The sequence below is a fragment of the Danio aesculapii genome, chromosome 5 (genome assembly GCF_903798145.1).
Source record: "Danio aesculapii chromosome 5, fDanAes4.1, whole genome shotgun sequence".
Classification (NCBI taxonomy): domain Eukaryota; kingdom Metazoa; phylum Chordata; class Actinopteri; order Cypriniformes; family Danionidae; genus Danio; species Danio aesculapii.
Window position 1 is genome coordinate 9,600,885 of NC_079439.1, and position 27,793 is coordinate 9,628,677.

At 36.6% G+C, this 27,793-nt stretch overlaps 1 protein-coding gene across 1 annotated transcript in view; it reads right to left on the reverse strand.

Moving 5' to 3' along the window:
- lrp13 (low-density lipoprotein receptor related-protein 13) overlaps positions 1 to 27,793 on the reverse strand; it is a 37,813-nt gene that overhangs the window by 7,115 nt on the left and 2,905 nt on the right. The window contains exons 3-15 of the mRNA XM_056458927.1: positions 24,939 to 25,154; positions 23,276 to 23,505; positions 20,317 to 20,446; positions 18,340 to 18,527; positions 13,730 to 13,913; positions 11,653 to 11,865; positions 11,254 to 11,437; positions 9,243 to 9,444; positions 7,291 to 7,455; positions 5,739 to 5,939; positions 2,681 to 3,224; positions 796 to 915; positions 590 to 700 (exon numbers count right to left, since the gene is read on the reverse strand). Of these exons, the coding sequence (XP_056314902.1) occupies positions 590 to 700; positions 796 to 915; positions 2,681 to 3,224; positions 5,739 to 5,939; positions 7,291 to 7,455; positions 9,243 to 9,444; positions 11,254 to 11,437; positions 11,653 to 11,865; positions 13,730 to 13,913; positions 18,340 to 18,527; positions 20,317 to 20,446; positions 23,276 to 23,505; positions 24,939 to 25,154 (2,688 nt within the window). The remainder of the gene's footprint in view (positions 1 to 589; positions 701 to 795; positions 916 to 2,680; positions 3,225 to 5,738; positions 5,940 to 7,290; positions 7,456 to 9,242; positions 9,445 to 11,253; positions 11,438 to 11,652; positions 11,866 to 13,729; positions 13,914 to 18,339; positions 18,528 to 20,316; positions 20,447 to 23,275; positions 23,506 to 24,938; positions 25,155 to 27,793) is intronic.

A 27,793-nucleotide genomic window follows, 5' to 3' on the forward strand; every position in this document is an offset into this window, starting at 1 on the left:
AAAGTGGAGATTTTATTCATATCTATATTCTAAAGGTTTTCACAGAGGGATAGTCATACATAATTTTCCTAATTCTACAAAGTATTGTTCAAAATAATAGCAGTACAATGTGACTAAACAGAAATTCCCAGCCTTAAGAGCGTGCATTTCATTAATGCTGGATCTTGTTTGTTTGAGAATCTACTTCACCTGCTGGTAACTTGTTTGCCATGTCTCAAAAAATATATACCAAAAAACCTGGATTATTCTGGTTAATCACATTGTACTGCTATTATTTTGAACAATGTTGTATATGCTGTATGTTATTCTGGCTTATCGCATTGTTTTCTGAATAGTAAAGCTGTGAAATCCTTGACACTAAAACATCCACATTTTCCTGCTAGGAATGCAAATCAGTGCACATTTAATGAAATAATGCCTTGTATGCATATTTAAACGTATAATTTTAGAAAACATGACTAAATGTGTCCATTTCTTAAATTAACCAATGAAGTAGGGAAGTTTCCATGGTGAAAACTTGTCAATTTACTCTATTATTGACCTGCAGAATTTGTGAATTCGATCATGTTTGAAACTATTTCCAGCTCACCTTTCTGTCTTGACTTTGCGAATGCTTTCAGGTTCACAACCTCAGTGTCCACTTCAAACCAGAGTTTTCCTGACCGCTGCTCATCATCACTGAACCAACACTTAGTGGAGTCTAAACCACAAACATCAGGTAAAATCCACCATAAACTGGTTAGAATGATTTGTTTTTTTACCAGCACAACAAAAAACATCCCCATAAAAAAGTACCTTTTTTAGTGATCCAAACAAGCACTTTGTTGACCAAAGTAAATGCCATCAGACCTTCTTCTGTCTTTATTTCCTTGTATCCGGAACCATCTGTGCCAACTGAACCAATTACTGCCAGACCTTAAAAAAAGAAAAAAAAAAGAGACCATAACATTACTAATACACTTGTAAAAATGAAAGTTCTTTGTTGGCATTAAGATACAGGTGCGTAGGATGTTAATGCATTAGCAAATGTTGAACTATCATTAATAAATGCTGTTCAACTATTATTCATTTTTAGTTTATGTTAATAAATACATTAGCTAATGAAACCTTATTGTAACATGTGCCCATTATTATTATTCCCGGATGATAATGTGTCATTCAGCGGTTGTTCTCTGGGAATAACATAACCTGGAATACTGCAACTGACCAATCAGAATCAAGTATTCCAGACAGCCGTGTAATAACCCCAGATAACAACCACTGAAACCAATAACACATGCAGATGCAGGAACTTTGAATCCTTTATCATCAGTAAATGCGTTCACATCCATGTGCTCAGTTTCCGTTTGACGCCATTTTGTGACCGAATAATTAGTAGGTTAGTGGATCGTAGGTAGCAGATTTCTGTCTCTGCATTTAATAAATAAACTATTACAGCTCAGAACAATTGCCTATTTTTTACATTTTTGGCAAGTAGGCATGTAAAAACTGGGATAAAGTACATCCAGGCGTTTATTTTTTTGCAGAATAAAGCACTTCAGTTTTTATACAAGTCTGTTGGGCTGCCGATAAGCCTGTCAGGATTTATTTTGTGATTACCACCTGCAAGTACTTTATCCCCAACATATACAAGTCAGAATTATTAGCCCTCTTGGATATTTAGTTCCCCAATTTCTGTTTTACAGAAAGATTAACATTTCTAAACCAGTTTTAATAACTCTTTTCTAATAACTGATTTATTTTATCTTTGCCATGATGACAGTAAATAATATTTTACTAGATATTTTTCAAAATGCTGGTATTCAGCTTCAAGTGAAATTTAAAGGCTTATCTAGGTTAACTAGGCAAGTCATTGTGTACAAATTACCATAGTTCGCTGAATAGGACTGGAAATGGAGTGTGGTCCATAACCACCTCGTTTAGTTAGCGTCTCACTGCTGTAAACGTATTCAAGACTGAGTGAAGATTGTTCTTGGTGTTTGTTATAATCTGTGCTTATCAATACTTATTTTGAAGTTATTTCTAATATGTTGTTTGCATTTACTTTACAACGGCAATGGACAGTACTTGATTAGTTAATTGATTGTGACTATATGATGTATATTAATGACGCCATTTTGAACAACTTAGGTTTATTATAACTGCGTCAGTTGTGTTACATAATGCATATTGTTTAAAAATGCCTCTTGTATATTCAAAGATGTATAGGATTAGATTCAGTAATTGTAAATGTGGTCATTTTGTATTTTCTACATTCATTTATAGGAAACCACACACACCTGCACACCAAATATAAATGCTTAAATACATGCAAGTTCTACATCCATCAACTGGAAAACTGGACTGTTTCAACTCTTTAATGGCTGGAAAGCAGGAGCTAGTGTAGCATCATTCGCAAATACATTGTAAAACCATTGTTTGTTTTGTAGACAATCAAAAAAACATTGCTTAAGGGGGCTAATAATATTGACCTTAAGAGTTTAAAAAAATAATAAACACTGCTTTTATTCTAGCTGAGATAACATAAGACTTTCTCCAGAGGAAAAGATATTATCAGACATACTGTGAAAAATTCTTTGCCCTGTTAAACATCATTTGGAAAATATTTAAAGTGAAAGAAAAAAAAAAAAAAAAAAAAACAGGAGGGCGAATAACTGTATGATAGCAAAAAAAGTCCTACCAGTATCAGCCCAGTAGACTCGATTCCCTTCATCAGTCAAGATCAGTGAAGTCGGCCTGACTGAATTTCTCCACACCACTGTCCTGTTCAGTCCATTCATAAACACACACTCCACCATGCTCATCTTTCCCTCCTGGATCCTGTTTGAGAAGCAGAGGCGTCCGCTTGGCGGCTCCAAACCAATGGATTCAATGATTCCCACACCTTCCCGTATTAAAACACTGGTAAATCTGCCATCCGGTGAAGTGACCTGCAGGCCGGGCAGCTTCTCACTGCTCCAGTACACGTTTAAAGTGATCCAGTCCACCGAAAAAACCCTCACAGAGTCTTTGTGGAGCTGGAAGAGTTTTCCACGGGGCACCAGAGCAGCGTCCTTCATCTTGAAGAGTCCCACGAGAGGTTGATCCGTGTCGGACACGTACAGCGTGAGGTCTCGCAGAACTAAATCTAGCATGTTTGGGTGGTTCATTTTGGGAAGGTCAAAACGGCGATGATCGGGCCACTTCTGAGGGGTCACGTCACTGTGTCTGTTCTGTAGATACACCTGGGGACAGAGGCCAAATGGGTTTACTAGGTTAAAATGAACAAAATCTAACTACATGTAGAGCATGCATGGAAGATACTAGAATCCGCTGGTATGTTTGGCAAGTAGCACTTTCATTATTGCATTTATTATTTAGAACTTTATACAGTTAAATGATTAAAAGGATTAACCTCATGTAAAAATAGATTTCTTTATGAAATGTCTAAGCCAGTTTGATTAAAATAGTGATTTATTTTAAAGTTCATTCAATAATGAATATTATACTAGTTACTATTGCTGAAACATCAAATTTTCATTCATGGACTAAAACATTCAACCTTTAATACATCTTTTGCACAATATTTCTGCACAACATTGTTCAGTCTCATGTAAAAGTACTTGTTATAGCCTGTCTTGTGTATAGTTTAAGTATTTTATTTCATAGTATATGTTAGTTATGCGTAGGTTTTTTTTTTTTATAATTAGCTCATGTCCCTACTGAAAAAACCAGCCTAAACCAGCCTACGCTGGTTGGCTGGTTTTAGCTGATTAACCAGCCTGGTTTTAGAGGGGTTTTGGCCATTTCCAGCCTGGCCTTAGCTGTTGAGGCTGAGAGATGACCAGCTAAACCCAGCTTGACCAGCTTAGCCAGGCGGGAGCCCAGCCAAAACCAGCTATATCCAGCTAAGACCAGCCTGGAAATGGCTGGAAACCAGCCTGGAAGTGGCCAACCAGCTAAAACCAGCCAACCAGCTTAGGCTGGTTTAAGCTGTTTTTTTTCAGTAGGGGTCCAGTGTTGTTTGCATTTATGATTAATCCATGTTGCACCGTTGTCCTTCGACACACGACATTTCGTTCCTCTGTATGTCCACACATGTAGCGGAACAACAATAAAGCTAGACTTGACATTAATATTGTCACGGCCAATATTTATTTTTTATAAAAAAAAGTTTAGATGTCACAGCTGCTACATTAGACCATCTCAAATTTATGAATCAAATTTATAAATCCTTGAACATTCCTTCAATAAAAGCAGGTGTGCACAAACAATTTGCTAAATTTTTCTAAGCATCGCACGGAGCATTACTTATTACCAGGGCCAAATCTGCGGACATTTGCTATTTCTGTATAAAAGTTTATAAAATATCTTCAAATTTATGTGGAATAATTTGAGTCTAGTAACAAAAAGAAAAAAAAGAAATAAAATTAAAACTTTAACCTATGCTGAGTTCAGACTGCATGATTTTCAAAGTAATCACGTCACAGATGTTTTCACACTGCATGATTATCTGGGCTAGCGTTTTGTCGTTGGCGACAGGGGGGTTTCACACTGCATGACTCAATAGGAAGAATCGACGACAACGGTCCAAACTACGTCTCAACCAAAAACACGTAGTATATGTTGTGTTATTAACTAAATGATAAAGAAACCTTTAATGAGGTAGGAAATGTACATTTGCTCACCTGAGTTTGAAGGGAATTACCAATTTCTCAACTTTTTTTTTTGACCCGGTTGTGGTATTGCTCACATGACATGTCAAACAGACATGGGTGCTCCTAACAAATTTCCACTAGTTTTTCCTTTATTTCTTAGGTCCAAATAAACTGAAAATGAGCACTTAACTTCTCCCTCAACCTCCCGCTGGCCTGCAGATACCCACACTAGTGGATGCTGCTCTCTCATTGGCTACAGGTAATTACCAATGTTATTTCAAACAGAACACATTTCACAAGGCATGATTTTGAGTCACTGACAGCTCCAGCTATTTAGCCTGTCACGTGTTACTCACGTGAACGAGCACCGATTTGCCTGTGATTTCAGGCATTTGTCTGTGATTTCTCAAAACCTGTCGGAGAGTCAAAATCAGGGCTAAAATCATGCAGTCTGACCTCAGCATAAGGGTTTTCAATGCAAATACAATTAGATCCAAGTATGTTTGGTAAGCAAGACAGTCACTGATATAATATATCTACTAAAAGACAGAAAATACTTATGTATTATTAAATATGCTTATTTTATAATTAATCAACAATAAGTTAATATAATAACTGAATAAATACATTTACATGATAGACTCGATGATGGGCTAAAAGAAATCTGCAGATTCCGAGTGAGCCTATTATGGACCCTTTTCACAAGACATGTCAGTGATGCGTTTAACGGTCACCAGCATCTTAAATCCTTGAACGATTTTAATAATTTAACTTAAACTTATGAACATTTATATCATCTTTAAAAACACAAATTACCGCTTGTAATGCAATTTCTATGGGCAGGACAGTAAATTTGACGTTCTCTCTTCTGGCTGCCGTTATCAGTCTCACAAAAATTATATTTTACTTTTTCTGAAAGTCTTGATAGCACCATCGTGGAGTTTCTTTTATTATTTCAGCAAATGGAAATGTAAAAAGTTTTTTGTACTCTCCCATTCACTGCACTTAGTTTACCCAACTATGACCAGAAATGTGAAAAGTGTCCATTATTAGCCAAAACATGCTATATTAATAACATTCTTCTGTAACCAACAGGAACACCTGTGTGACTGCAGCAGGAGAGAGAAACAGCAGGAAGGACGAGTCTTTGGGTTTGGAGCAGGTCAAGCCGTCTTCATCCAGCAGGAACTGAGTAGAACACTTGCATACAGCCTTCAGCCCTGGAGCTAAAACACACAGGTGAGAACAGCCCTGGGACTCACAGGGGTTCGAGACGTCCTCTTGGAGGAGACCATGAATCACCTGCACACACACATACAAACATCTCAACAGTTATAAAGAGCTTCTATTTGGGGGATATTTTACAATACAATATTCATTTTTTTTATTTGAACTTTTTAGATTTTCGTATTTGCAAATAACGCAGATGAATATCAAATACAGAGCATTAACATAAAAACAGAAATGATCAATCTCATAAATATGCATATTAAATAAGTCATGATAGTTAGTTAATATACCAAACTAAAACACAAACAATAGAAATACTCTATAAAACATTTAAAAACAACCAAATGTTTATAGTAGTAAAATATAGATTTGAAGATAATAAAAACAAACAAGATTATCTGATTAATCGATAAAAGCAGTAATAGAACCAATAATTAGGCATTAATAAAAGATAAGTCTTTAAAGCAGACTTAGACATGACATAATACAAAATAAATACATTTATAAATCTATGCATATAAAATACATTTAAGTCATGTTAGTTAGTAAAACAAACCAAAACACAAGTGCTGTTTATAGGAGTAGTAAAAGATAATTTAGAAGGTAAGTAAACTAGATTATCAGATTAATCAATGAAAGCAATAATAGAATCAATTAAGGATTAATAAAAGCAAGAGAAAATAGGTAAGTCTTTAAAAGCAGACTCAAAACATCCGAAATCTATATGCATGTTAAATAATAAGGATTATACTAAACCAAAACAGACACAAAAAACTATATGTATAAAACACTTAACCAAATGATTATACGAGTAGTGAAATATAGATAAGATAAGTAGACAAGACTATCAGATTAATCAAAAGCAATGATGGAAGCAATAATCAAGGATAAATAAAAGCGAGTTTAAATAGAAAAGTCCTTAAAGCAGACTTGACACAGAAGTAAAAATACAAAATAAAAAAAAATCAGATCTATATACATATTAAATAATAAGGCATGTTCGTAAATATACCCAACCATAACACGTACAGAATAAAAACACTCCTCAAATACATTTAAAAACAACTAAATGTTTAAAGGAGTAGTGAAATATAGATAGGATAATAAAGTAAATAATAAGTAAACAAGACTATCAGAATAAATCAATAAAAGCAATAATAGAACCAATAATCAAGGATTGTTTAAAGCAAGAGAAAATAGATGGGTCTTTAAAGCAGACCTACACACACAAATAAACATCATATAAATTTCTATGTATATTAAATAATAAAATGCAAGTCATGTTAGTTAGTAAGTACCAAACCAAAACGCATACCAAAAAAACCCAACAACCCTATATTTATTTTTAAAAACACATTTAAAAACCACCATCGTCTTTCGAGAGGTGTGTAATGTAACAATCACACAGATCTGAAATACTTGCCTTCAATCCAAACGGCTGTCCAGGACGTTTGAGCAGGACTTGGCGCTGTTTTCCTGTGGTTTTGTGAGCTCTCTGAATGGTTCCTCTCTTGGTATCAGACCAGTAGACCTGATCATTGAAGACTGAGATTGAGAATGGACTGGGGGTTTCCATCAGCTGCAAGAGCTATGAAATCATGGAAAATGAACAGGGATTAAGAACATTGAAGGTTTTTAAACACTGTATAATTAATTAGTAAAATGTGCTGCATCCCAATTCACATATTATCCATCCTAAATAGTATTGGAAAATAGAAGTATGTCCAAACTGTAGTATGTTTTAAAGTGTATGTCAAAGGTTCTCGAATGGTTTATCATTATGGTAAGAATTTGAAGTGTCTGTACTTTAACCACTAATATTGCCCACAGTCCATTGCACATTGGACGTGAATTTGAATAGAACTACAATATTGGGTAAAAAGTGTAAATAAACTACAAACATGGCAGACGTGCGAGACCAACTGTCAAGTAGAACGGCTTTGGTTAAGTTGTTTGAATGACTTGATATCTAGCCAACTGGAAAATATTTAAAATCACATTTCCCATGTTATATTTCATCTGCAACAACAATGTGAACTTATCAAGACATGTTTGGACATTAACAGAATGCATAATTATCCTAATATTACTGAAGTCCTAGGTAATCCTATGTAATTAAATCTGAAAGAACTGTGGATTGTGTCGAGATGATTGACGAGCGATGTAACTGTGCAACAATCTGTTAATGAAAAAATAGCATGTCCTAAAGCTTGCAGACTCTTCTGTAACACTCAAAAGTATATACTTGTACTACACCCTAAATGTACTATTTTGTAAAAGAAAAGATTGTGAATTGGGACACAGCAATGGTTTGCTTCATTGCTCAAAGTATCAGTCACCTGAGAAGGAAATGACAATAAATGAAGCGATGATATTTACTGCCACCTACTGCCAGTTTTATTTATTTTATTTTTTTTGAGGATTGTTTAAGTTCATATTAATAAAATAAATAATTTAATAAAGAAAAGGTGATATATTTACCTAATAATTCAATTTATGTCCTATTTCAAACCTGTAGGAGCTTCTTTTGCAAAACAATTGACAAATGCTTGTAAACAAATGATTTTAGAGCAGGAAATGTTATCTTCAGTTTACAGACCTAAATATGAATCTAGCTTTAAACAAAAACAGCCTAGCCTAATAGTTATTAGCCTAAATGTTGCTGTAATATTTTGCATTTTAAATTATATATTTCTTCAAAATCCATTCCTTTTAAAGACATTGTAAAATTCTTAAAGCTTTTTGAGGTAATTTCTCAATGAATTTTAATTTGATTCAATGTCTGAGCATCATAATAATTAACTGCTCACACTTTACAATAAGGTTTCATTAGTTAATGTTCATTAATATATTTACGAACATGAATACTTACAGCATTTATTAATCATAGATCACCATTTACTAAAGTCCAAATTCATGCTTGTTAACATTAATGCACTGTGATTTAAACTATTAATGAACATTAACTTAAACATACTGTAATAATTGTATTGTTCATTGCTCGTCAATTAACATTATTGCATCATTAGGTGACGCTTTAAAATAATGGTCCATTAGTTAATGTATTTATTAACAGGAACAATCAATTAGTAACACATTATGGTATTTATTTAACTTTGTTAATATTATATAACGTTAGTTCATGTTACCTCACTGTGCATCAACTAATGTTAACAAGCACAACTTTGGATTTTGATAAAGCATTAGTAAATGCTGAACAAGGATTAATAAATGATTCACAATATTATTCATACATAGGTAATTAGTAAATACATTAATGGATCATTGCTCTAAAGTGTTACCCACTATTATTGTAGAGAGTTACAGATTAATATTATTTGAATAACAGCCTCATCTGTAAATTGCATCCGTTACCTTTACATCTCCTCCGTCAATGTTAGCTGATCCAATGCACTTGAGTTTCTCATCAGTCCAGTAGATCCTGTGATGCAGCGAGTCGACAGTCAGACTGACCGGCCATCGGAGAGATTTACTGACCAGCACACGTCTGTCCGAACCGTCCATTCCTGCTCTTTCAATCTGAGCCTCGTCCCCAGTTTCTGACCAGAACATTATTCTGGAAGGACAAATAGAGACAAACAAATTATTACAACAGAATAAATTAAAAAAAAAAAAAAATAAATAAAAAAATTATATATATATATATATATATATATGATTAGTTATGTGTCTGAGTAAAATGTGATTTTTGGTTTTATTTCGTGAACTACTGAACTGATACCATTTTTTTTTTCATTAGAGATACAAAGCCTTTAGAGCATGTTTTGACTGAAATGGTCAAAATAACAAAGAGGCAGTCAAACATTTAAAGTAATTAGGCACTATATTATTTTAACTAAGATTTAGTTTAAGTGGAGTTATTCTGACTAATTGTCATTTTCTGAAGTAAAGCGCTTTCAAATAAATACTAACACTTTACTCAAACCCACAACTAATAATCTTAGTCTTTTAATAGTCTTATTTTTTACCCATATCTGTACATTTATACATAAATGTACTTTCCATGTCTGTAGGAACAATAATAATAATATCAAAATCATCATATCAAAAGATGATACTTAGATTTGTATTCTAATTAGGTTCCAATAAGCCCAAATAGCAAAGAGAAAGAAAAAAATAAAACACCCCTTGGGCCTTAAGAGGTTAAGAAATAAATGCATCCTTCATGAGCATAAGTGACTCTTTCAAAAACATGATTTGTGATCGTTTTGATAAGCGTTTGGTGTAAACTTAGATTAGTTCATCCAAAAATGAAAGTTCTGTCATTAATTACTCGCCCTCATATCATTTCAATCCCGATACATCTGAACACGACTCGAAATATTTTAGATGAAATCTTAGAGCTTTTTTTGTCCTCAGCAAGGACGGCAAGGGTCCAGAGATGTTAAGTTCAGGAAATTATCCTAAAACACTGTCAATACAGTCCAAATAACTTCAGTGGTTTAACTGTGATCATACACAGCTCCAAAAACACTTTTCCAAAAAAAAAAAAAAAAAAAAAAAAAAAAAATAAAAACTTTAAAAGTAAATTGAGCTTGCGAAATTTGGCCGGACTGTGCTACAAAAAGGGGTGTGATAAAACAAGATGTGACATTTAAAATATGGAGCAATTGCTTGTTTTATCAATGTACAGAAAGGTCATGTTTTGATCCATTTCTCTCACATCCACATAATGCGAATTCTAGTTCTCAGTTAACAATGCTTAAACTCTGGAAAAGAGCAACATGTAAAAATTGGGTCTGGTGCATCTGCATGCATTTGAATAGAAGTATATGGAAATCTCAAGTCTCCGACATCAAATCAAGATGTGCGTTTACTATTGCCAATACACGTGTTGTGCTGCTGACTCTTAAATGGCAAAAACATTATCTGACAAGGGAGGGAAAACATTGCTGAATAGTCATTTTTTTAGTTTTTGCCACACAAAAGTGTTCTTGGAGCTTTGTATGATTATAGTTGAACCACTGAAGTCATATGGACCGTTTTGACAATGTTTTTAGTTCCTTTTCTGGACTTTGAACATCTCAGGACCCTTGCTGTCAATATAGGATAAGAGAGCTCTAAAATTTCTTAATTTGTAAAAGGTGTGAAGTTATTGTGAGGGTGAGTAACAGCAGAATTTTACATTTAGGATGAACTATCCCTTTAGCCCAGTGTTTCTCAATCACGTTTCTGGAAGACCACAGACGCTGCATGTTTTGGATGTCCCTTTTGTCACACCTATTACAGGTCTTTCAATCTCTGCTAATGAACTGATGATCTGAATCAGGTGTGTTTGGTTGAGACATGGTAAATGTGCAGAACTGGTGGTCCTCCAGCTACATGGTTGAAAAAATAATGGGTCATAAGAATGGCCATTTCAAACCCTTTCTGTGGCATCAGAGCGATGGAGCGCAGCTGTCCCAGATCTTCCCCTAGGATCATGACTCGATCTGTAGATCTGCTGATCTCACTGTCCAGCCCCACAGCATTGATCTGACTGTTGACGCTGTCGGTCCAGTAGAGGTTCCTCGCCACCCAGTCCACCGCCAGACTGTCTGCACTGATACCTGACACACACACAGTTTACACTCATCACTTAAAGCTCCCATGAAATTAAAATAGCTTTATTAATGTTAGTTAAGGAGATCCACAGTATAAGCTAGTGTGCTTCAAAACGAGTCATGTTCAAGTTTACACGTTTAGGTTCTTTGTGTAATATTCAAGTTATTTCAGCTTTATTTTCAATTACTTAATTGTTTTAGTGGTTAAATGTAACTCTGACCTTTAAGGAAGGTTCCCTTGTTCTTCTGGTCCAGTGAGAGCCACTTGATGGTGTCTGTGTTGAGGTTGATCCAGTAAACTCTCTGCTTCTGCCAGTCATAGTCGAGGGACAGGACAAACCTCTTCTCTGCTGAGAGCAGGATATCCAGACTGGAGCTCCTCAGACCCAGCAGAAACACCTCAGACTGGACTGACGCCAGCAGGTACGGCTCACCTGAAATGGTACAGAATTTAGAATTTTGCTTCGTACTCAAATGCCATTAAAGGCCAGGTTTAGGTGTGTATTTTACCTGTCTCATAAAATTAAAATGATTTTTAAAACTATATTTCTTTTGCTCTTGATGTAAACAGGCATTAACTCTGCAAAGTTTGGAACAGCATGCTTCTCTATTTGTATTGTGTGCTTAGTGTGTATTCATGTAATACTACAGTATTTGCTACCTGCTATAATATGTAGTATGCAAGACTGTGCATCTCTCTGAAAGGCTAAATAGCTTTTTAGACCACCAATGCCACTCACTGACTTAAAGGAAACTGGATTCTGTTAAAAACTAAGATAACTTCAACTCAAATGTTTTTCTTAGTTATGAGTTTAATCTCATAATTCTGCCTTTTCCCCAAGGAAATTAAAAAGTTTCCATTTTGCAATTAAGATTTTTGTAGTTGTGACTTTCAGTCCTTTTAATGTTTATTCTCAGAATAGCAAGCTTATCAGAAAATTCTGCCTTTTACCACAAATGTGAAAACATCAAAACTGAGATAAAATGTCCCACTTCCTATTTACATAGTTTTTATTCCAACATGAAAACAAGATTTCATAATAAAACATTTATGCATGCAAAGTTTGGCCAATTTGTGTGAAATATATTTGATCTTTGTATGATCTCTGAAATACCCGACACTGTTAGTTTGCAATTGAAGGTAGATTTTAATTTTAGCTTTACTTCATTAAAGCAAAACATTGTCCATAATTGGTTTATAATCAATTACAACAGACTGAGCAGATCAGCGAGTTGGAACCAAGGGTGCATTCACACTACGCTATCCAAACCATGGATACTGGGCACATTTCCCAGTTCGTTGGACGTGTGAGTGCTCTGAATTCGGCCCTGACACGATTCAGTTTTCCAGGGCCAGCCAACTGAAGACGCAACGTCACTTTTAAGGGACTGTTTCATATGGATTTATTATTCATTCTTTTCAGTGAACGCGAACTGTTAAAGTTTGTTAAAGATACAAACCCCCCACTGCACATCAGCAGCACCTTCAGCAAACCTCCTAATACCTGCAGCACGAGGACTTGTGATAATTTATGAGCATCAAAAGTTGTGGATCTGTTCTGCAAAATATTTGACCAACTAAATGACTAAAACGATATAACGAAAGCAATCTCCACAGTGAGCAAGCGCGCTTCTCTCCTGTTAAACTGAATAGTCACATCATCTATGACGGAATCATGCGGAAGGTAATTGTAATGTGAGCGCAGGCCGTCGGGGTAGAGAGGAGGTGGGACAATCGCACTTTGGCACTATTCAAGGCAACTGTACAGAGTATGCACAACCTTAGAAACAAGCTTCCATATTGAAATAAACATGCATGCAATGGGTCATGAAAAATTACAAAACATTAAAAGGATAACTGTATAACTAACTACATCAGAACAGCAGAGTCACTTGCTGTCTTCAAGAAACGACTAAAAACGCAAGTCTCCACTTTCCTTCCTAATCTGCCTCTCTGGCTATACCACTAACTGTGCTCGCGCTCTCTCTCTCTCTCTCTCTCATAAAAATTTTTTTTTACTAATGCTTTGCTTCTTAGACTTTACACACCTGAAACTTGTCTTTAGCACTTGTTCACTGCTGCTCTTATAGTTGTGTGAATTGCTTCCTTGTCCTCATTTGTAAGTCGCTTTGGATAAAAGCATCTGCTAAATGACTACATGTAAATGTATAATGGTTTATAAAAAGTTTGAAGACCCTAATCAAGTGTTACTCCCCAGTATGCATACTACTACAAATCAAGCCTATGTTTTACAACAACAGCAAATACATTTTCATTATGAATTGTAACATATACACCTGTGATTTTGCAGCTGTGGCCATCAGGTTCCAGAACATAACCGTGACTACAGGAGCACTGGAAGGAGCCCAGAGTGTTGTTACAGTAGTGTGAACAGATGTCTGGGCGCTCCACACACTCATTTACATCTGCACAACTCAGGCCATCATCCACAGGCTTATAGCCCATCCTGCACCAGCAGCGCTTCAGGGGAACAAATGAGAGTGAACACAGGCACAAACTGTAAGTGATAAGCAGCATCTTCATATTGGTGCACCTTACTGTAACACATTTATATAATATTCTAAATGCAAACAAGTTGTTTGGGGACAGAGAACCGGTCTGCAACTGTAATTACACAAAGCTCCAAGAACACTTATGGGGACCCAAAATATTCGTTTTACATCAGTTTAACAGAGTCCATCTTTACTATGGGCAGCACAAAATATTGTAACATACAAACACACCCTGACGCAGCAGAAATATGCCCAGGGGTGAGCAAACCTGGTCTTGGATGGCCGATGTCTAGTAGAGTTTAGCTCCAGCTTGTCTGAACACCTGCCTGAGTGTTTTAAGTCTACACTTCAATTCAATTCATGTTTATTTCTATTGTGCTTTTACAATGTAGATTGTGTCAAAGCAGCTTAACATAGAAGTTCTAGTAAATTGAAACTGTCAGTGTAATTTTCAGAGTTGAGGTCTATGCCTATGCTGTATTCGAAATCGCCCCTATACCCTCATCAGTACACTAATATATTCCACTTGACAATGAATAAAAACAAGTGAGTGATTTCAAGAACTCCGTGCACTGAAGGAATGCTGTTTTGTTTGTGTTATGCTGGTTGATAAATGCCTTGGGCTAAATAGATTTATGTCTCTGTCAGACCCTGTGATAGTTAAACACTTGGCGAGCTGTCTATCAGTAAACGAAAGTATTTTTGATATCTTTCATGCATACAAATGTTACTTTAAATAGTATTTTATTTTGAAACCTTCACTGAGAGGATTTAGCCAAGCAGCAACCTCCCGCTCTCCCTTGTGAAGCAAATACGGAAGTAACTGAAACTGCAATTCGAGATTCTGCTAGTCCTGGCTCCATAATAAAGCAAATTTCTTTTGAGCCCACTGTTAAAATGGCCAACTTTACAGCAGAAAAAAAAAAAAAAAAAAAAAAAAAAGTGTTTACAGCCTGGTACAAAGAACGATTTTGGTTCATATAGCTAATATTACCCTTCATAACTGTGAGGGGGGGGGGGGTTAATAACTTATCCGTTTCCTTTATATTAGGTTATATTGTGCATAATTAAGAGCGTGGCCACTTGAGTGACAGCTAGGTCTCGCTGGTCGCAGTCACTTCACCTCAGCTGATTACGGCTGATGAACTCAGCATATGCAGTGTGTTTGTGTTGTTTTTGTGGCTTTACACAGTGAGTTGATTTTTGGAATTATTTCCTGCAATTATCAGATGATATGGCATGCTGTGTGCACTTAATTGTGCTCACAAACCATTCAAGTGGCCTCCATTTCCCAGGTGAGTGAAATTATATACTTAAATACCATCTCTATAAATGTATTTGTTTTAAGGTAATTTATAATTTTCTTTAGAGCTGTAATGCACTCCAGAATCTAACAGATTGATTAGCTGTAGGCTCTAGAATAGTCATCTGAAATGTTGTCATACAGTGTTATGCTGGAGTTCATCAATAGTCTTGCATTTACTAACACAGACTATATTTGAAGTGTTTGGAAGTGATTAGCGTTTTCCTCCTGTAGAAAAACAAGAATAATGCTTAGTGGCTCAATGTATTACAACAGTGTTTTTAAAAGTCTAAATTTATTGATATTTTATACAACCAAGCACATGTGGTTAGAACACGAGTCGCAGGTAATTAAGTATTAAACGTTTCTCCCAAAGAAAAGCCTGTCTAAGCAAAATGCTTGAGGCGTCTGAAGCTCCGCTCATGCCCCAGTCGGTGCGATGATGCGCAAACAAAATGGTGACGGTTGGTCACGCCTACTGGTAGCTTCTTTTGCGTTCTTCAGAAACCTATGGGTGACATCACGGATACTACATCCATACCTTTTACGGTCTATGGATTCAGCTTTATGGCTGCCATCTTGTGGTCAGATGTGGAAATTCATCCGCCGCTCAATTTCACAGTGCATTTTGGGTATCTTCTAGCTGTTCAGCGTGCATGGGTTGTACACTTGTTATTGGAGTGCATTGTGGGATTGAGTACACTTCAAAATGTCCACTATGGTTTCAGACACCACTAGAAACGACTGCTCTCTCAAATAGGGCACTATTTAAGGGTAAAGGGGGCGATTTTTGGATACAGCTATAGTAAGACCTTGATTAGCTGATTTCAGGTGTGTTTAATTAGGGATGGAGCAAAACTCTGCAGGACACCGGCCCTTAGTGACCCCTGATAGTCGTTTTTACACATCTTTTTGGTAACACTTTATTTTGATGGTCCATTTGAGTATTAGTAAACTGTCTGCTTATCTGTTGATACTGCTCCTTCCACAGACATTTAACTGACTATAAGAAACTTTGCAAGTGCATGTCAACTTACACTAACCCCAAACTAACAGTCTACTTATCTAATGAGAATCAGTTGGCATGTAGATGCAATGTAACTTAATTCAACAAACGGAACAAAAAAATAAAGTGTGGTCTTTTTTTTTTTTAGGGGCACAAAAGTGTTCTTGGAGCTTTGTATGATTTTTTAGTTTTTTAGTTTAGTTTTTGTTTACAGGGTCAATCCACATTAATACACATTACTGTAAAATGTGCCAGAATTAGCCAAGAATGGCTATTTTTCATCTGTAGACCCCTTACAGAACGTTAAAAAGTCACACCTAAAATAGAAGCACAGAATAACATAATACACGTTCATATATAAAATACAATTAAAAAGTAAAAAAAAACAAACAGACTGATGGCAGCAGAAGAGGACAAAAAGTGTCAAGAATACAGTTCTAATGCTGACAATGCTGATTTGTCACTAAGCAATTTTTTAAATGACTAAAAAAGAACGAAAAGTGATCTAATTGTTGGTGGGATGGAGTTCTATTCTCTAGCAGCTTTCACTGAAAATACTGACTAAATTAACTTTTTTTGAGAAGAATAATACAGTCCCCTCTTTCGCCACCTCTAGTAGATCGGTGAGCAGTCGTTCTAATGGCCCGTTTTCACTGAGTGGTACGGTACGCTTTTATGGCCGTTTCCACTGTCAAAAAGCATACCGAACCGTACCTTACCACTTTTTCAGCACCCTTTCGAAAGGGTACCAAACATGAGAAAGGGTACCAAAAGGCGGAGCCACACGCGCAGCTGAATGCTATTGGTTTAAAGAGATACGTCATTCGCTTACGCAACAAGCCAGAATGAAAACAAAAAACCGCCATGTTTAAAATTTAAAGCGAGAGATTATAGCAGAATTATAAATACTCTAACATTATATCTGAAATAACAAACTTCTTGAGCTGATGGTAATTACCTGCGCTTGATTATTGACGTGCTTTTGAAACTGATCCTGTCAGACACTGACAAACGCGAGAGTGAAGCGTGAAGAAACAAAGGAGAAGCCGGAAAAAAAGGAGCACATTATTTTTCAGCAAACTTGAACAAAATGCCATGTATAACTAACTTATTATCTTCACATTTTGGACTAATATGAACCGGGAATGACAGAATTACTCTCTAACAGAGGCTATATGTGCTGCTGAAGAATACATACACAGATAAGAGGTTTTCACTGACTGTAGACTATATTGTGTTGTTTTGAACCTAAATACGGGCGAAATGCCTGCTATATGTAGTTCTTCTGTAGTTGGTAACATATCGGAGACTGTAAGGGGCTGTATGTGTTATATATATATATATATATATATATATATATATATATATATATATATATATATATATATATATATATATATATATATATATATATATATATATATATATATATATATATATATATATATATATATATGTTCATTTATTTAGTTATTTAATATAATTACAGACATTACAGTAGGCTGTTTCGCACTGTCTTTGATCTGCAGTTATAATCAACTCATTTTCATTGAAAAGTTAGTAATAAACATTTCTACACAAGTATTTATGTGTATGAAGCCTCTGTTTTGTGAGAAGTGCTTTTCATATGATAAGTGACCCATACAGCTTTACTGTAGACATTTCCTCAAGCGAGAATGACGTCGACTGAAACTTTGACATACACCACGCCCACCAAAAGGGTACCCTTGTTAGTGGAAACGCAAGCCTGATAAAGGTGACCCATACCAAACCGAACCGTACCAGTCAGTGGAAACGAGCCATATTCACAGATTACAGTTGAACCTCATTGAACGTTAACAATGTTTTAGGTTTCTTTTCTGAACGTCTCGGGACCCTTACTGTCAATGGAGGATGAGAGCTCAAGGATTTCACCTAAAATATCTTAATTTGTTCCACGAAGATGAAAGGAAGGCTTCAGGGGATTGGAAGACATGAGGGCGAGTAATAATTAATTGCAAAATTTTCATTTTTGGGGTGAAGTAAGCCTTTAACATAAAACATTCACATCCTTAATCATAATAAAATAGACAGAGTTGGCTGTACCGCTCCCGAAGGTGTGCTGTGGCAGTCTTGGTCACACTTTAACTGTTCAGAGCATTTCTCTGTCTGACAGGAGCCGCCCTCATCTGACCCGTCCAGACAGTTGGTGACTCCATTACAGAGCTGAGAAAACTCCACACACTCCGAACTCCCACACTGGAAGAGGTGAGGGGGACAGGACACACTCACACCTGATCAAACACACACCAGAGAAGTTCTCTTACTGCACATCAAGTTATTGCTTTGTGGGTGCTAGAAATGCAAATGAGTCAATATTTAACCAAATAAATTACTCATTTGCGTAGTTAAACTACCTTAGAATCCATCCCCCCCAACCCCCCCCCCAAAATACCCACCAAGCTTTAACCAGTCAAGCCTCCCTCATTAAACATTTAGTGAAATTTTAAAGACTATTTGATGTTTTTAAATTAAAATCCATCCAGAGATTACGTAATCATATTAAAGTGAAAAATTCTTCATATTTAATGTAAAATTTGAAGTGCTTATTTCTTATTGACGCAAGTTATTATTGTAATGTTTTTTATCAATATTGATTTAGCATGAAATACCAATATGTTGCTGAACAGTCAAACACGATAACTATAATTTTTTTTTAAATCCAATTCATCTGCAGTTTTAAACCTAAAAGATGATATTTTGAAGAATATTGGTAACCTTTAGCAATTGACAATAGGAAAAAATACTATGAAAGAAAACTGCAAGCAGTTTCCAGCATTCTTCAAAATATTTTTAGTTTAAAACTGAAGAAACTCAAGTTTAGAACAATTGAAGGAGGAGTTAATGATGAACTATCCCTTTAAAAGGTGCACTATGCAAGTTTGACACCCAGTGTGTGAACTAGGTATTGCACTCCTGGATAACATTTTCACTCCCTTCCTCTTCTGACTAGTCCACACAAGCGCAGGTTGCCAGATTGACGACAACAACAGGAGCATGCTTGACTATCGAGCCTAAAGGCTGATTTACACCATTTTCTGACTAAAAGCAATGGCACGCAATAGAAGGAATATTGTCCATAATAAAAAGAGTTTTTATCCTAACCACCACCTGAAATTGATTTAGTTTCTATTTCTAGCTGCTGAACAACAGAAAACAATGATCACCTCAGGTACAGCCCATGTGCTTTATTCAGTGTTTAATGCTAATAATGTGAGTTTGAATGCCATTTTACATGACATTTATTGCCATACTACTGAAAGCAGCAGCAGAGAGTTCACCTCAGATCTTTAAAATAAAATAAACCATTTGAAATTGAACTTAAGAACGGTGACTCAAAACCAACACATCCCTGATTCAGCATGTGCACTTAATTATGTTAAAGAGGTTTAATGTGTATTATTTATATTGTAAATGTTACCATTTTGCTGGAGCGTAGTGCAGTAATGTTATTCTGAAAAGCTGTATTTAAATGTCTATCATGTTTCTTATCTGGTGCAAACAGCATATCACTGCAAATCTCCTCGCGTAGCATGTTAGGACACAGGGTTACACAATGCAACCTGCTCACAATGTTTAAGTTTGTAATATTTATATTATTTGCTAATTAATAACCACCTCATGTGAAACTGAATCTGCCATTTTGGAGTCTGCTACTGTCCACCGGAGGTCGCATTTTTGGTCGCAGATGTGTTTGAGTCTTCATGACTGAATGAATCAAATACTTTTCCACCAAGACTACCCGGGGTGCTGAAATATAATTGGCTAAATTGGCATTGGGTGGGTTAAAGGGACCAAAACAAAAAAAGCCGTTCCGGCACGTAATTCACATTTTTAAAGCAGAATATCTGACGACTTCATTGTTTTTCAGATAAACAAGTATGTTCACTTAGCATGTTTCTTAAGTATCTGCAAACATATGGCATTTTTATGCTTTAGAAAAGTCAAAAACTTACAGCACCTTTAAGAAAGTGTGATGTGTTCTGACATCTCTCTAATGTTTTGACAAAACTATAAACTCACAAGCAGATTCGTCACTGCCGTCCCTGCAGTCTTCAGACCCATCACAGCGCCAGGATTGAGGGATACACTGAGTGTTGGAGGAGCAGGAAAACTGGAACTCACCGCACTGCACTGGAGACTCCTTACAGTTCTGTCACACATCGTAAAGGAGTCAAATTATAATCATATATTTTTAATCACATGAGCACTTTACCAAATGCATTGTTGCTCATTTACAAAGATAGTTCATCCAAAAATTTAAACAGTCTTATTCACCCTTCACTTGTTCAAAACCTATTTGAGTTTCTCTTTTCTGTTGATCACAAAAGTAGATATTTTGAAGAATGCTGGTAGATGACTTTCTTAGTATTTTTTGTCCATACTACAGAAGTCAATGGGTACCAGCAACCAGCATTTTTCTAAATATAGTCTTTTCGGTTTAAAAAAAAAAAGGTTTAAAACCACGAGGGACTAAATGAAGTAAGTTTCCTTTTTGGGTGAATCATTTAGATATAGACCAGAATAAAAATTATCCTATATTTAGGATATCGAGAGGGCTGCTCATAAATTGGACCAGGCTGGGTTAAGGCAATTTCACTGAGGATGCGGAAAAGTGCATCTCTAGTAAATATTGTAATATGGATTATAGTCAATATTCTGGATGCCAGAAGGCAAGTCAGTTTCAACCTCACTTTCAAACTCAAAGTGTGTATTTTGATTATTTAAATAGCCCAATTAAATCCAACCATTGAACAATATGCATTAAAACTGTGGCTTTCTCATGTAAATGAGCAGAGCGCAGATTCTCTCCCATGTGCTCATGCCCAGACAGAAACCTGCAAAGAATAGATAATAATAGCTGCAAACTAAGAATTTAACTGCCAGATGTGTGTATTTTGTTTTACTTCACGGTTTTTCTGTCAAAACAGTGAAAAACATTTTGAATTATTCATTCACAGTATAGGCTGTCTTGTGTAAAGTTAAGTTTCTTATATGTTAGTTATGCATATGGTCCACACATGCAGCGGAATGACAAAGCTTGACTTGAAATTCAACATCTAAATGCACTACATAAAAATCTCAACGCCACAAACAATAGAAATTAACTGTTAAAATTATTTAAATCTGAGCCAAACAGGACATTAGCTTTATTTTAGAATGCAACACTCGAAGAATAATAAACATTTACCAAAACAAGACATTTCAAAGCAATGACTGTCATACATACCCTATTTTGACATGCAGTGCATCCAGAAAGTATTCATAGTGCTTCACTTTTTCCACATGTTTTTATGTTACAGCCTTATTTCGAAATGGATTAAATTTATTTCCTCAATTCTACACACAATACCCCATAATGACAATGTGAAAAGTCTTGTGCATGTACACAAGTATTCACAGCCTTTGCAGTGAATCTCCAAATTGAGCTAAGGTACATTCTGGTACATACACCCGTTTATTTAAGGTCCCAGGGTTGACGGTGCATGTCAAAGCACAAACCAAGCAGGAAGACAAAGGAATTGTCTGCAGACCTTCGAGACAGGATTGTCGAGGCACAAGGCTGGGGAAGGTTACAGAATTTTTGCTGCTCTGAAAGTTCCATTGAACACAGTGGCCTTCATCATCCGTAAGTGGAAGATGTTTGGAACCACCAGGACAGAGTTGGCCGGCCACCTAAGCGGAGTGATCGGGGGAGAGGGGCCTTAGTCAGGGAGGTGATCAATAACCCGATGGGTCACTCTGTCTGAGCTCCAGTGATCTTCTGTGGAGAGAGGAGAATCTTACAGAAAGACATCTGTGCTGCAATCCACTAATCAGGCCTGTATGGGCGAGTGACCAGACTGAAGCCACTCACCACTGAAATTTTCCAAAAGGCACCTGAAGGACTCTGAGAAACTAAATTCTCTGGTATGATGAGACTAAAATTGAACTCTTTGGAGTGAATGTCGGGCGTTACGTTTGGAGAAAATCAGGCACAGCTCATCACCAGCCTAATACGATCTGTACAGTGGTGGCAGCATCATGCTGTGGGGATGTTTTTCAGCAGCAGGAACTTGACGACTAGTCAGGATAGAGGGAAAGATGAATGCAGCAATGTACAGAGACATCCTGAATGAAAACCTGCTTCAGAGTGCTCTTGACCTCAGACTGGGGTGACGGTTCATCTTCCAGCAGGACAATGACCCAAAGCACACCGCCAAAATATCAATGGAGTGGCTTCACAACTAGTCAGCGAATGTCCTTAAGTGGCCCAGCCAGAGCCCAGACCTAAATCCTACAAAACATTTCTGGAGCGATCTAAAAATATGGCTGTACACCATCGCATCCCATCCAACCTGATAGAGCTTGAGAGGTACTGCAAAGAGGAATGGGCAAAAACTCCCAAAGACAGGTGTGCCAAGCTTGTGGCATCATATTCAAAAAGACTTGAGGCTGTAATTGCTCCCAAAGCTGAATCAAAAAAGTATTGAGCAAAGGCTGTGAATTATTATTTTTAATAAATTTGCAACAATTTCAAAAAATCTTTTCACGTTGACATTATGGGTTATTGTATGGAGAATTGAGGAAATAAGTTAGGTTAATCCATTTTGGCTGTAACATAAAAAATATGGAAAAAGCGAAGCGCTTTGAATACTTTCAGGATGCACTGTACATTTCTGACTGTTCATCATTTCGCAAGCATGTTCAATCTACTCAAATTAATTATTCTGCTTCTCTTAATTGATTGATTCAAAACTGTTAAATGTACAGTATAAGTAACTGTAATTAAAATACCTAAAAAGGAAAAATCACTTTTTTTGCAAAAAAGTAAATTACAGTGACTAGTTACGCCCAACACTGATCATGAGATGTTTTCCTCTTTAATCTGAATTTATTTTCCACTCAATAAAGAAACTAACATCTTGGATGACAAAGGGGGTGAAGTTGTAAATTGAGGAAATTTTCATTCTGAAAGTGAACTCAATCTTATACGCAGCACCTTCTCATCAGTGCCGTCTTTGCAGTCTGTCTCTCCGTCACACATCCACTCGTCCAGCAGACACTCGTGGCTCTTGGGACAGCGGCGATTGGTGCTGCAAGGCGGAGGTTCGGCACAGTCCTCCTCATCCGAATGATCTCTGCAGTCTGAATGACCATCGCAACGCATGCTGAGCGACACACACTGACCGCTGCTGCACTGCCACTCCGCACTGCTGCAGCTCTCCTCACCTACAGCACAGATGCAGTCAGAGTCAAGGTATGACATTTCATTGAACACTACTGTTGTTATGCTAGTTTTCTGACGTTTCACACAACAGTTCATGTCCGTCTTGTCACCATATGTGATTTTGGCCGTTTTGTTTTTATTTTGCGACGAATTCAACTGCAGCTAATTTCTTACACTGTGCTTGCAAACAGACAATGGTGGATACAAATTCTCAGGCAACAGGCCATCTCTGCCATTACATTAACTTACATTCATGCCCCCAAACTAAGAGCTACTGCATAAGTGAAGTTTTACAAACTAATTGAGAAGAGCACATGATATAATTGATCGTAGCTGGTCTCTCATCTGTAATCACTAGTAAACAAATCAGATTAATCCAAACTCACTACAAGTAGCCTGTCTAAAACTACTTTTCATTTTCTTTTTCAAAAAAAACCCATGCACCCTATCTCCTTTCCTCCTTTAACACCGGGAGCTCTCGAGAACTATCTGATCTAGTACCCGCTTGCATGCTCATTAACCAGGCAGAAGCCCTGGGCTCAATTTTCTCCAAGCTCAGGGTTTTCTCCCGGGACCGCATGCCAAACCTGCTATTATTAAAGCAATATCTAAGTGTGAACTCTTGAATGTTCATTTCTTGCAGAGTTCTCAGAATAGTCATCGTTTCCTGCTCGCACCAAAAATGTGCTTGCTTAAAGCCACTCTCATTTATTGTGTTTGTGTGTCCTGTCGCAAAATGCAGCGCAAAGTACTACAAAATGGTAATACCAAATACCCTTTGAGGAAAGTAATTTCACTGTGTGGCCATCTTTGAAACGACTCTCGGCCAGTCTGCTCAAGCATTTTGTCTAGGGAAACTTCAAATTCCCCAAAACTTCTCGTCAAGCTTACAGATGAATTTCATATTAGGAATCACCAGTAAAATTAAACAACTGTCTCTTCAGTTTAGTTTCTAAACGTCAAATCACACAATCTGCAAAAACTCACGTCTGATCCGAGACCCTCCCCCAGAGACTCGTCAGTCTATAGCAATCAATGATTAGCTTGTCATAGAAGGCGGGCTTTATTCGCCATATTGACCATTACACTTTTCCCCATTCAAAAAGATACGCGTGACTTGTGTATTCTATAGTCTTTGGTAATAGTTAAATTAACGTCTTTACATGTCTGTAATGCACTTCAATAATGCCACTAAAATCGGCACTCCACATGTCCTAATTCGATTTCTGTTTAGTTTGGTTAACTTATGACTTTAGATGGATTAAGGTCATCAAAACTCTGCTTACATAATGTAGGCTCTTAGAGTATTGTTTTAATTGTAATAAAATCAGAGTATTGATGTCCATGTAAACATTCACTGTAAAAGACAGGAACTGAAACCAATCATCCTGTGTTTCAATTTGTAGCCACCCAGAGTTGCTGAAAAACCCCGTACCACAGTTTGCCTCATCACTGCCGTCCACACAGTCTGGGTCTCCATCACACACAAAGGATTCTGGGATGCAGCGGGTGTTTTCGTCACAGCGATGAGCACAGTCGTCGTCTGGTTTGAAGCAATTGAGTTCATCTGAGCGATCCTGACACTGAGGCACACCGTCACACACCTGCCGACGGTCAATGCACTTCTTACCGTGCGCACACTGAAACTGACCTGAGGACAGATTGGAGGTAATATTAACACTGGAGCAGGAAAGGAGCACTCTAGCTTTTATATTTTCTGAACATTTTAGTGTAGGCGTGGACCAACATGGATACACATCAAGTAGACCCATAACTGGACAGATATTCGACCAATAGAGGTGTGCGTCATGTCAATGTTTTACATTAAGAGCAACATGGGCTATAACGAAGACATTCTTTTAAACATCTTTAATTCTGAGAACGGTTAATAATTGAAGTATAAAAATTATTAATAGTGTCATTGCAGTATACAGAGTTCAGACTGCATGATTTTAGCCCTGATTTTGACTCACCGTCAGGTTGAGAAATCACAGACAAATGCCTGAAATCACAGGCTCGTTCACAAGAGTAACTATCACACAGTGTGAACTATCAAAGACACGATCTGAGAGAATTGCCGGTGAGTTGCAGACACCCATGAGAAATTTGGCATGCTAAATATCTAGACCTGACAGTGATTCAAATCATGCTGTGTGAAATGTGTTCTGATTGAAAATAACATCAGCGATTACCTACAGCCAATGAGAGAGCAGCATCCACAAGTATGGATATCTGCAGGCTAGCAAGAGGTTGGGTAGAAGTTATAAGTGCTTATTTTCAGTCTATTTTGACCCAGGAAATGGAGGAAAAACAAGTGTAAATTGGCAGGAGCACCCGTGTCTGTGTGATGTGTCATGTGAGCAATACCACAACCGGGTTGAAAAAGGTTGGGAGAAAATGCTAATTCCCTTTAAAGGCCAGGTGAGCAAAATAAGTACATTTTCTCCCACACTAAAGGCTTCTTTCTCATTATGTAATTATGATATACTACCAGGGCTTGACATTAACATCCGTCAACCTGCCAAATGCGGGTAGATTTCAGCTGTGGTGGGTTAGACAGACACAAAATATTTTTTAAATTGTAGTTTTCTTAAAAGCAGGGTTCGACAATAAAGATGGCCCAATATTGTCATGGCCCATGACAATAGTTCTTTAAAAGTAATTTTTTTTTTTAAGAAAACTTTTGTTGAATTAAAAAGTGCATGTATACAGCTGTGTTTTGCTTGTTTTGACATTTAAAATAGCTAAGAAATAATTGAATGAATCTGGTAAATCCTTAATTTTGAGCCCTGAAAAGTCTCATGTAAAATAAACTAATTGCAATGCGACAATGCATTTGCTCATGCACATTGAGCAAGCTCATGCACAACCCAAAATTAAAATGAACAAGGTGGCATGTGGACATAACACAACATCCAAGTCAAGTAATTTTGGCATGTCAAAGTCTAATTTATGCATAAAATATATTTTCCCTGCAAGAAAATTGTGGCTAGTAATATTGGAAATCTACTAGCCACAGTGGTTGGTGATAAAAAAAAAAGAAAAAAATTGTCGTCAAGCCCTGTATACTACATATAAAGATGTACATCGTGACTTTGCATTGTCACTTCTTGCGTGTGTTTGGTTGCGAGATGTAATTTGCGGACTGAGACAATGTTGTCGGCGATTCTTCCTATTCAGGGTGTCTGCTGGGTTTTTAAAAAGTATAAAAAAATTGATAAATCAATTATGAGAAAATTAAGGCCCTTAAAAAGGTATTAAAAATCTTAAATCGCATATTTACGAGATCTTAAATTGTTAAAGTGTTGTCCAAAATGTTTGAAAAAAATAAAAATAAAAAAAGCATAAATATATTTATTTTCCTCCTAATATTAACAACAGCATGCTCGATCCACGCGATTGGTTTAGGCTGAGGTGCATCTGGCTAAGCTCCTCCGTCCTTGTGATGTAATTTGTGATAAACGCGGGAAGGTAATGCAAAGCTCTCCACATGTAGTGAAACCATAGAGCGAAACAGATGGCAAAATGGGAAAAATATAAGTTTGCATACAAGTTAGCTAAAGACTAGTTTAAACAGTGGCTGAAGCCTGTCGTCAAATACCACAGTGTAATTTAGAACTTTTCAAGCTTTGTTTCTTCCAAGCTTGTCGGAGTTCTATTGCATGGTTGTGCTCCATTGATTTAACTACAACTGTTTGTTAACAACTGTTTATTAAAAGTTTAAGGTTTGATACCGATACCGAATATTCTGAGAAGGTCTTAAAAAAAAAAAAAGGTATTGAAATTACCTTTAGGATTCCAGCATAAACCCTGCCCTGCTATTGTATAGTCATGTACTGTAGTTTGAAACCCTGTCGCTGATCCATCTTGCAGTATAAACAGCAGCGACAGAATGCTACCCCAGATTGTCATGCAGTGTGAAAACATCTGTAATGAGACTGCTTTGAAAATCAGGCAGTCTGAACTTGGCATTAGTTGACATGTAGCAAAGAGACTGTTCGGTTAATTGAGCCACCATTTTACGGACTCAAAGGGCTGACCAATATGTGATGCCATATTTCTTCTAAAATACATTAATTTATTGTAAAATACATTAAAAAACAGCATAAACAAAAATATCATCCAGGAAAAGCAAGAATCAATACAAGAATCTTTGTAAATTCAACTGCTTTCACTCACTTTCCTTTGGTTTATTACCTGTATTCTCACCATGTCTTCCTAGAACTGCTTTCATTTATTATATGGTTTATTCAAATTATTCAGGCCTCCTCATGTATATTCATTATAAAG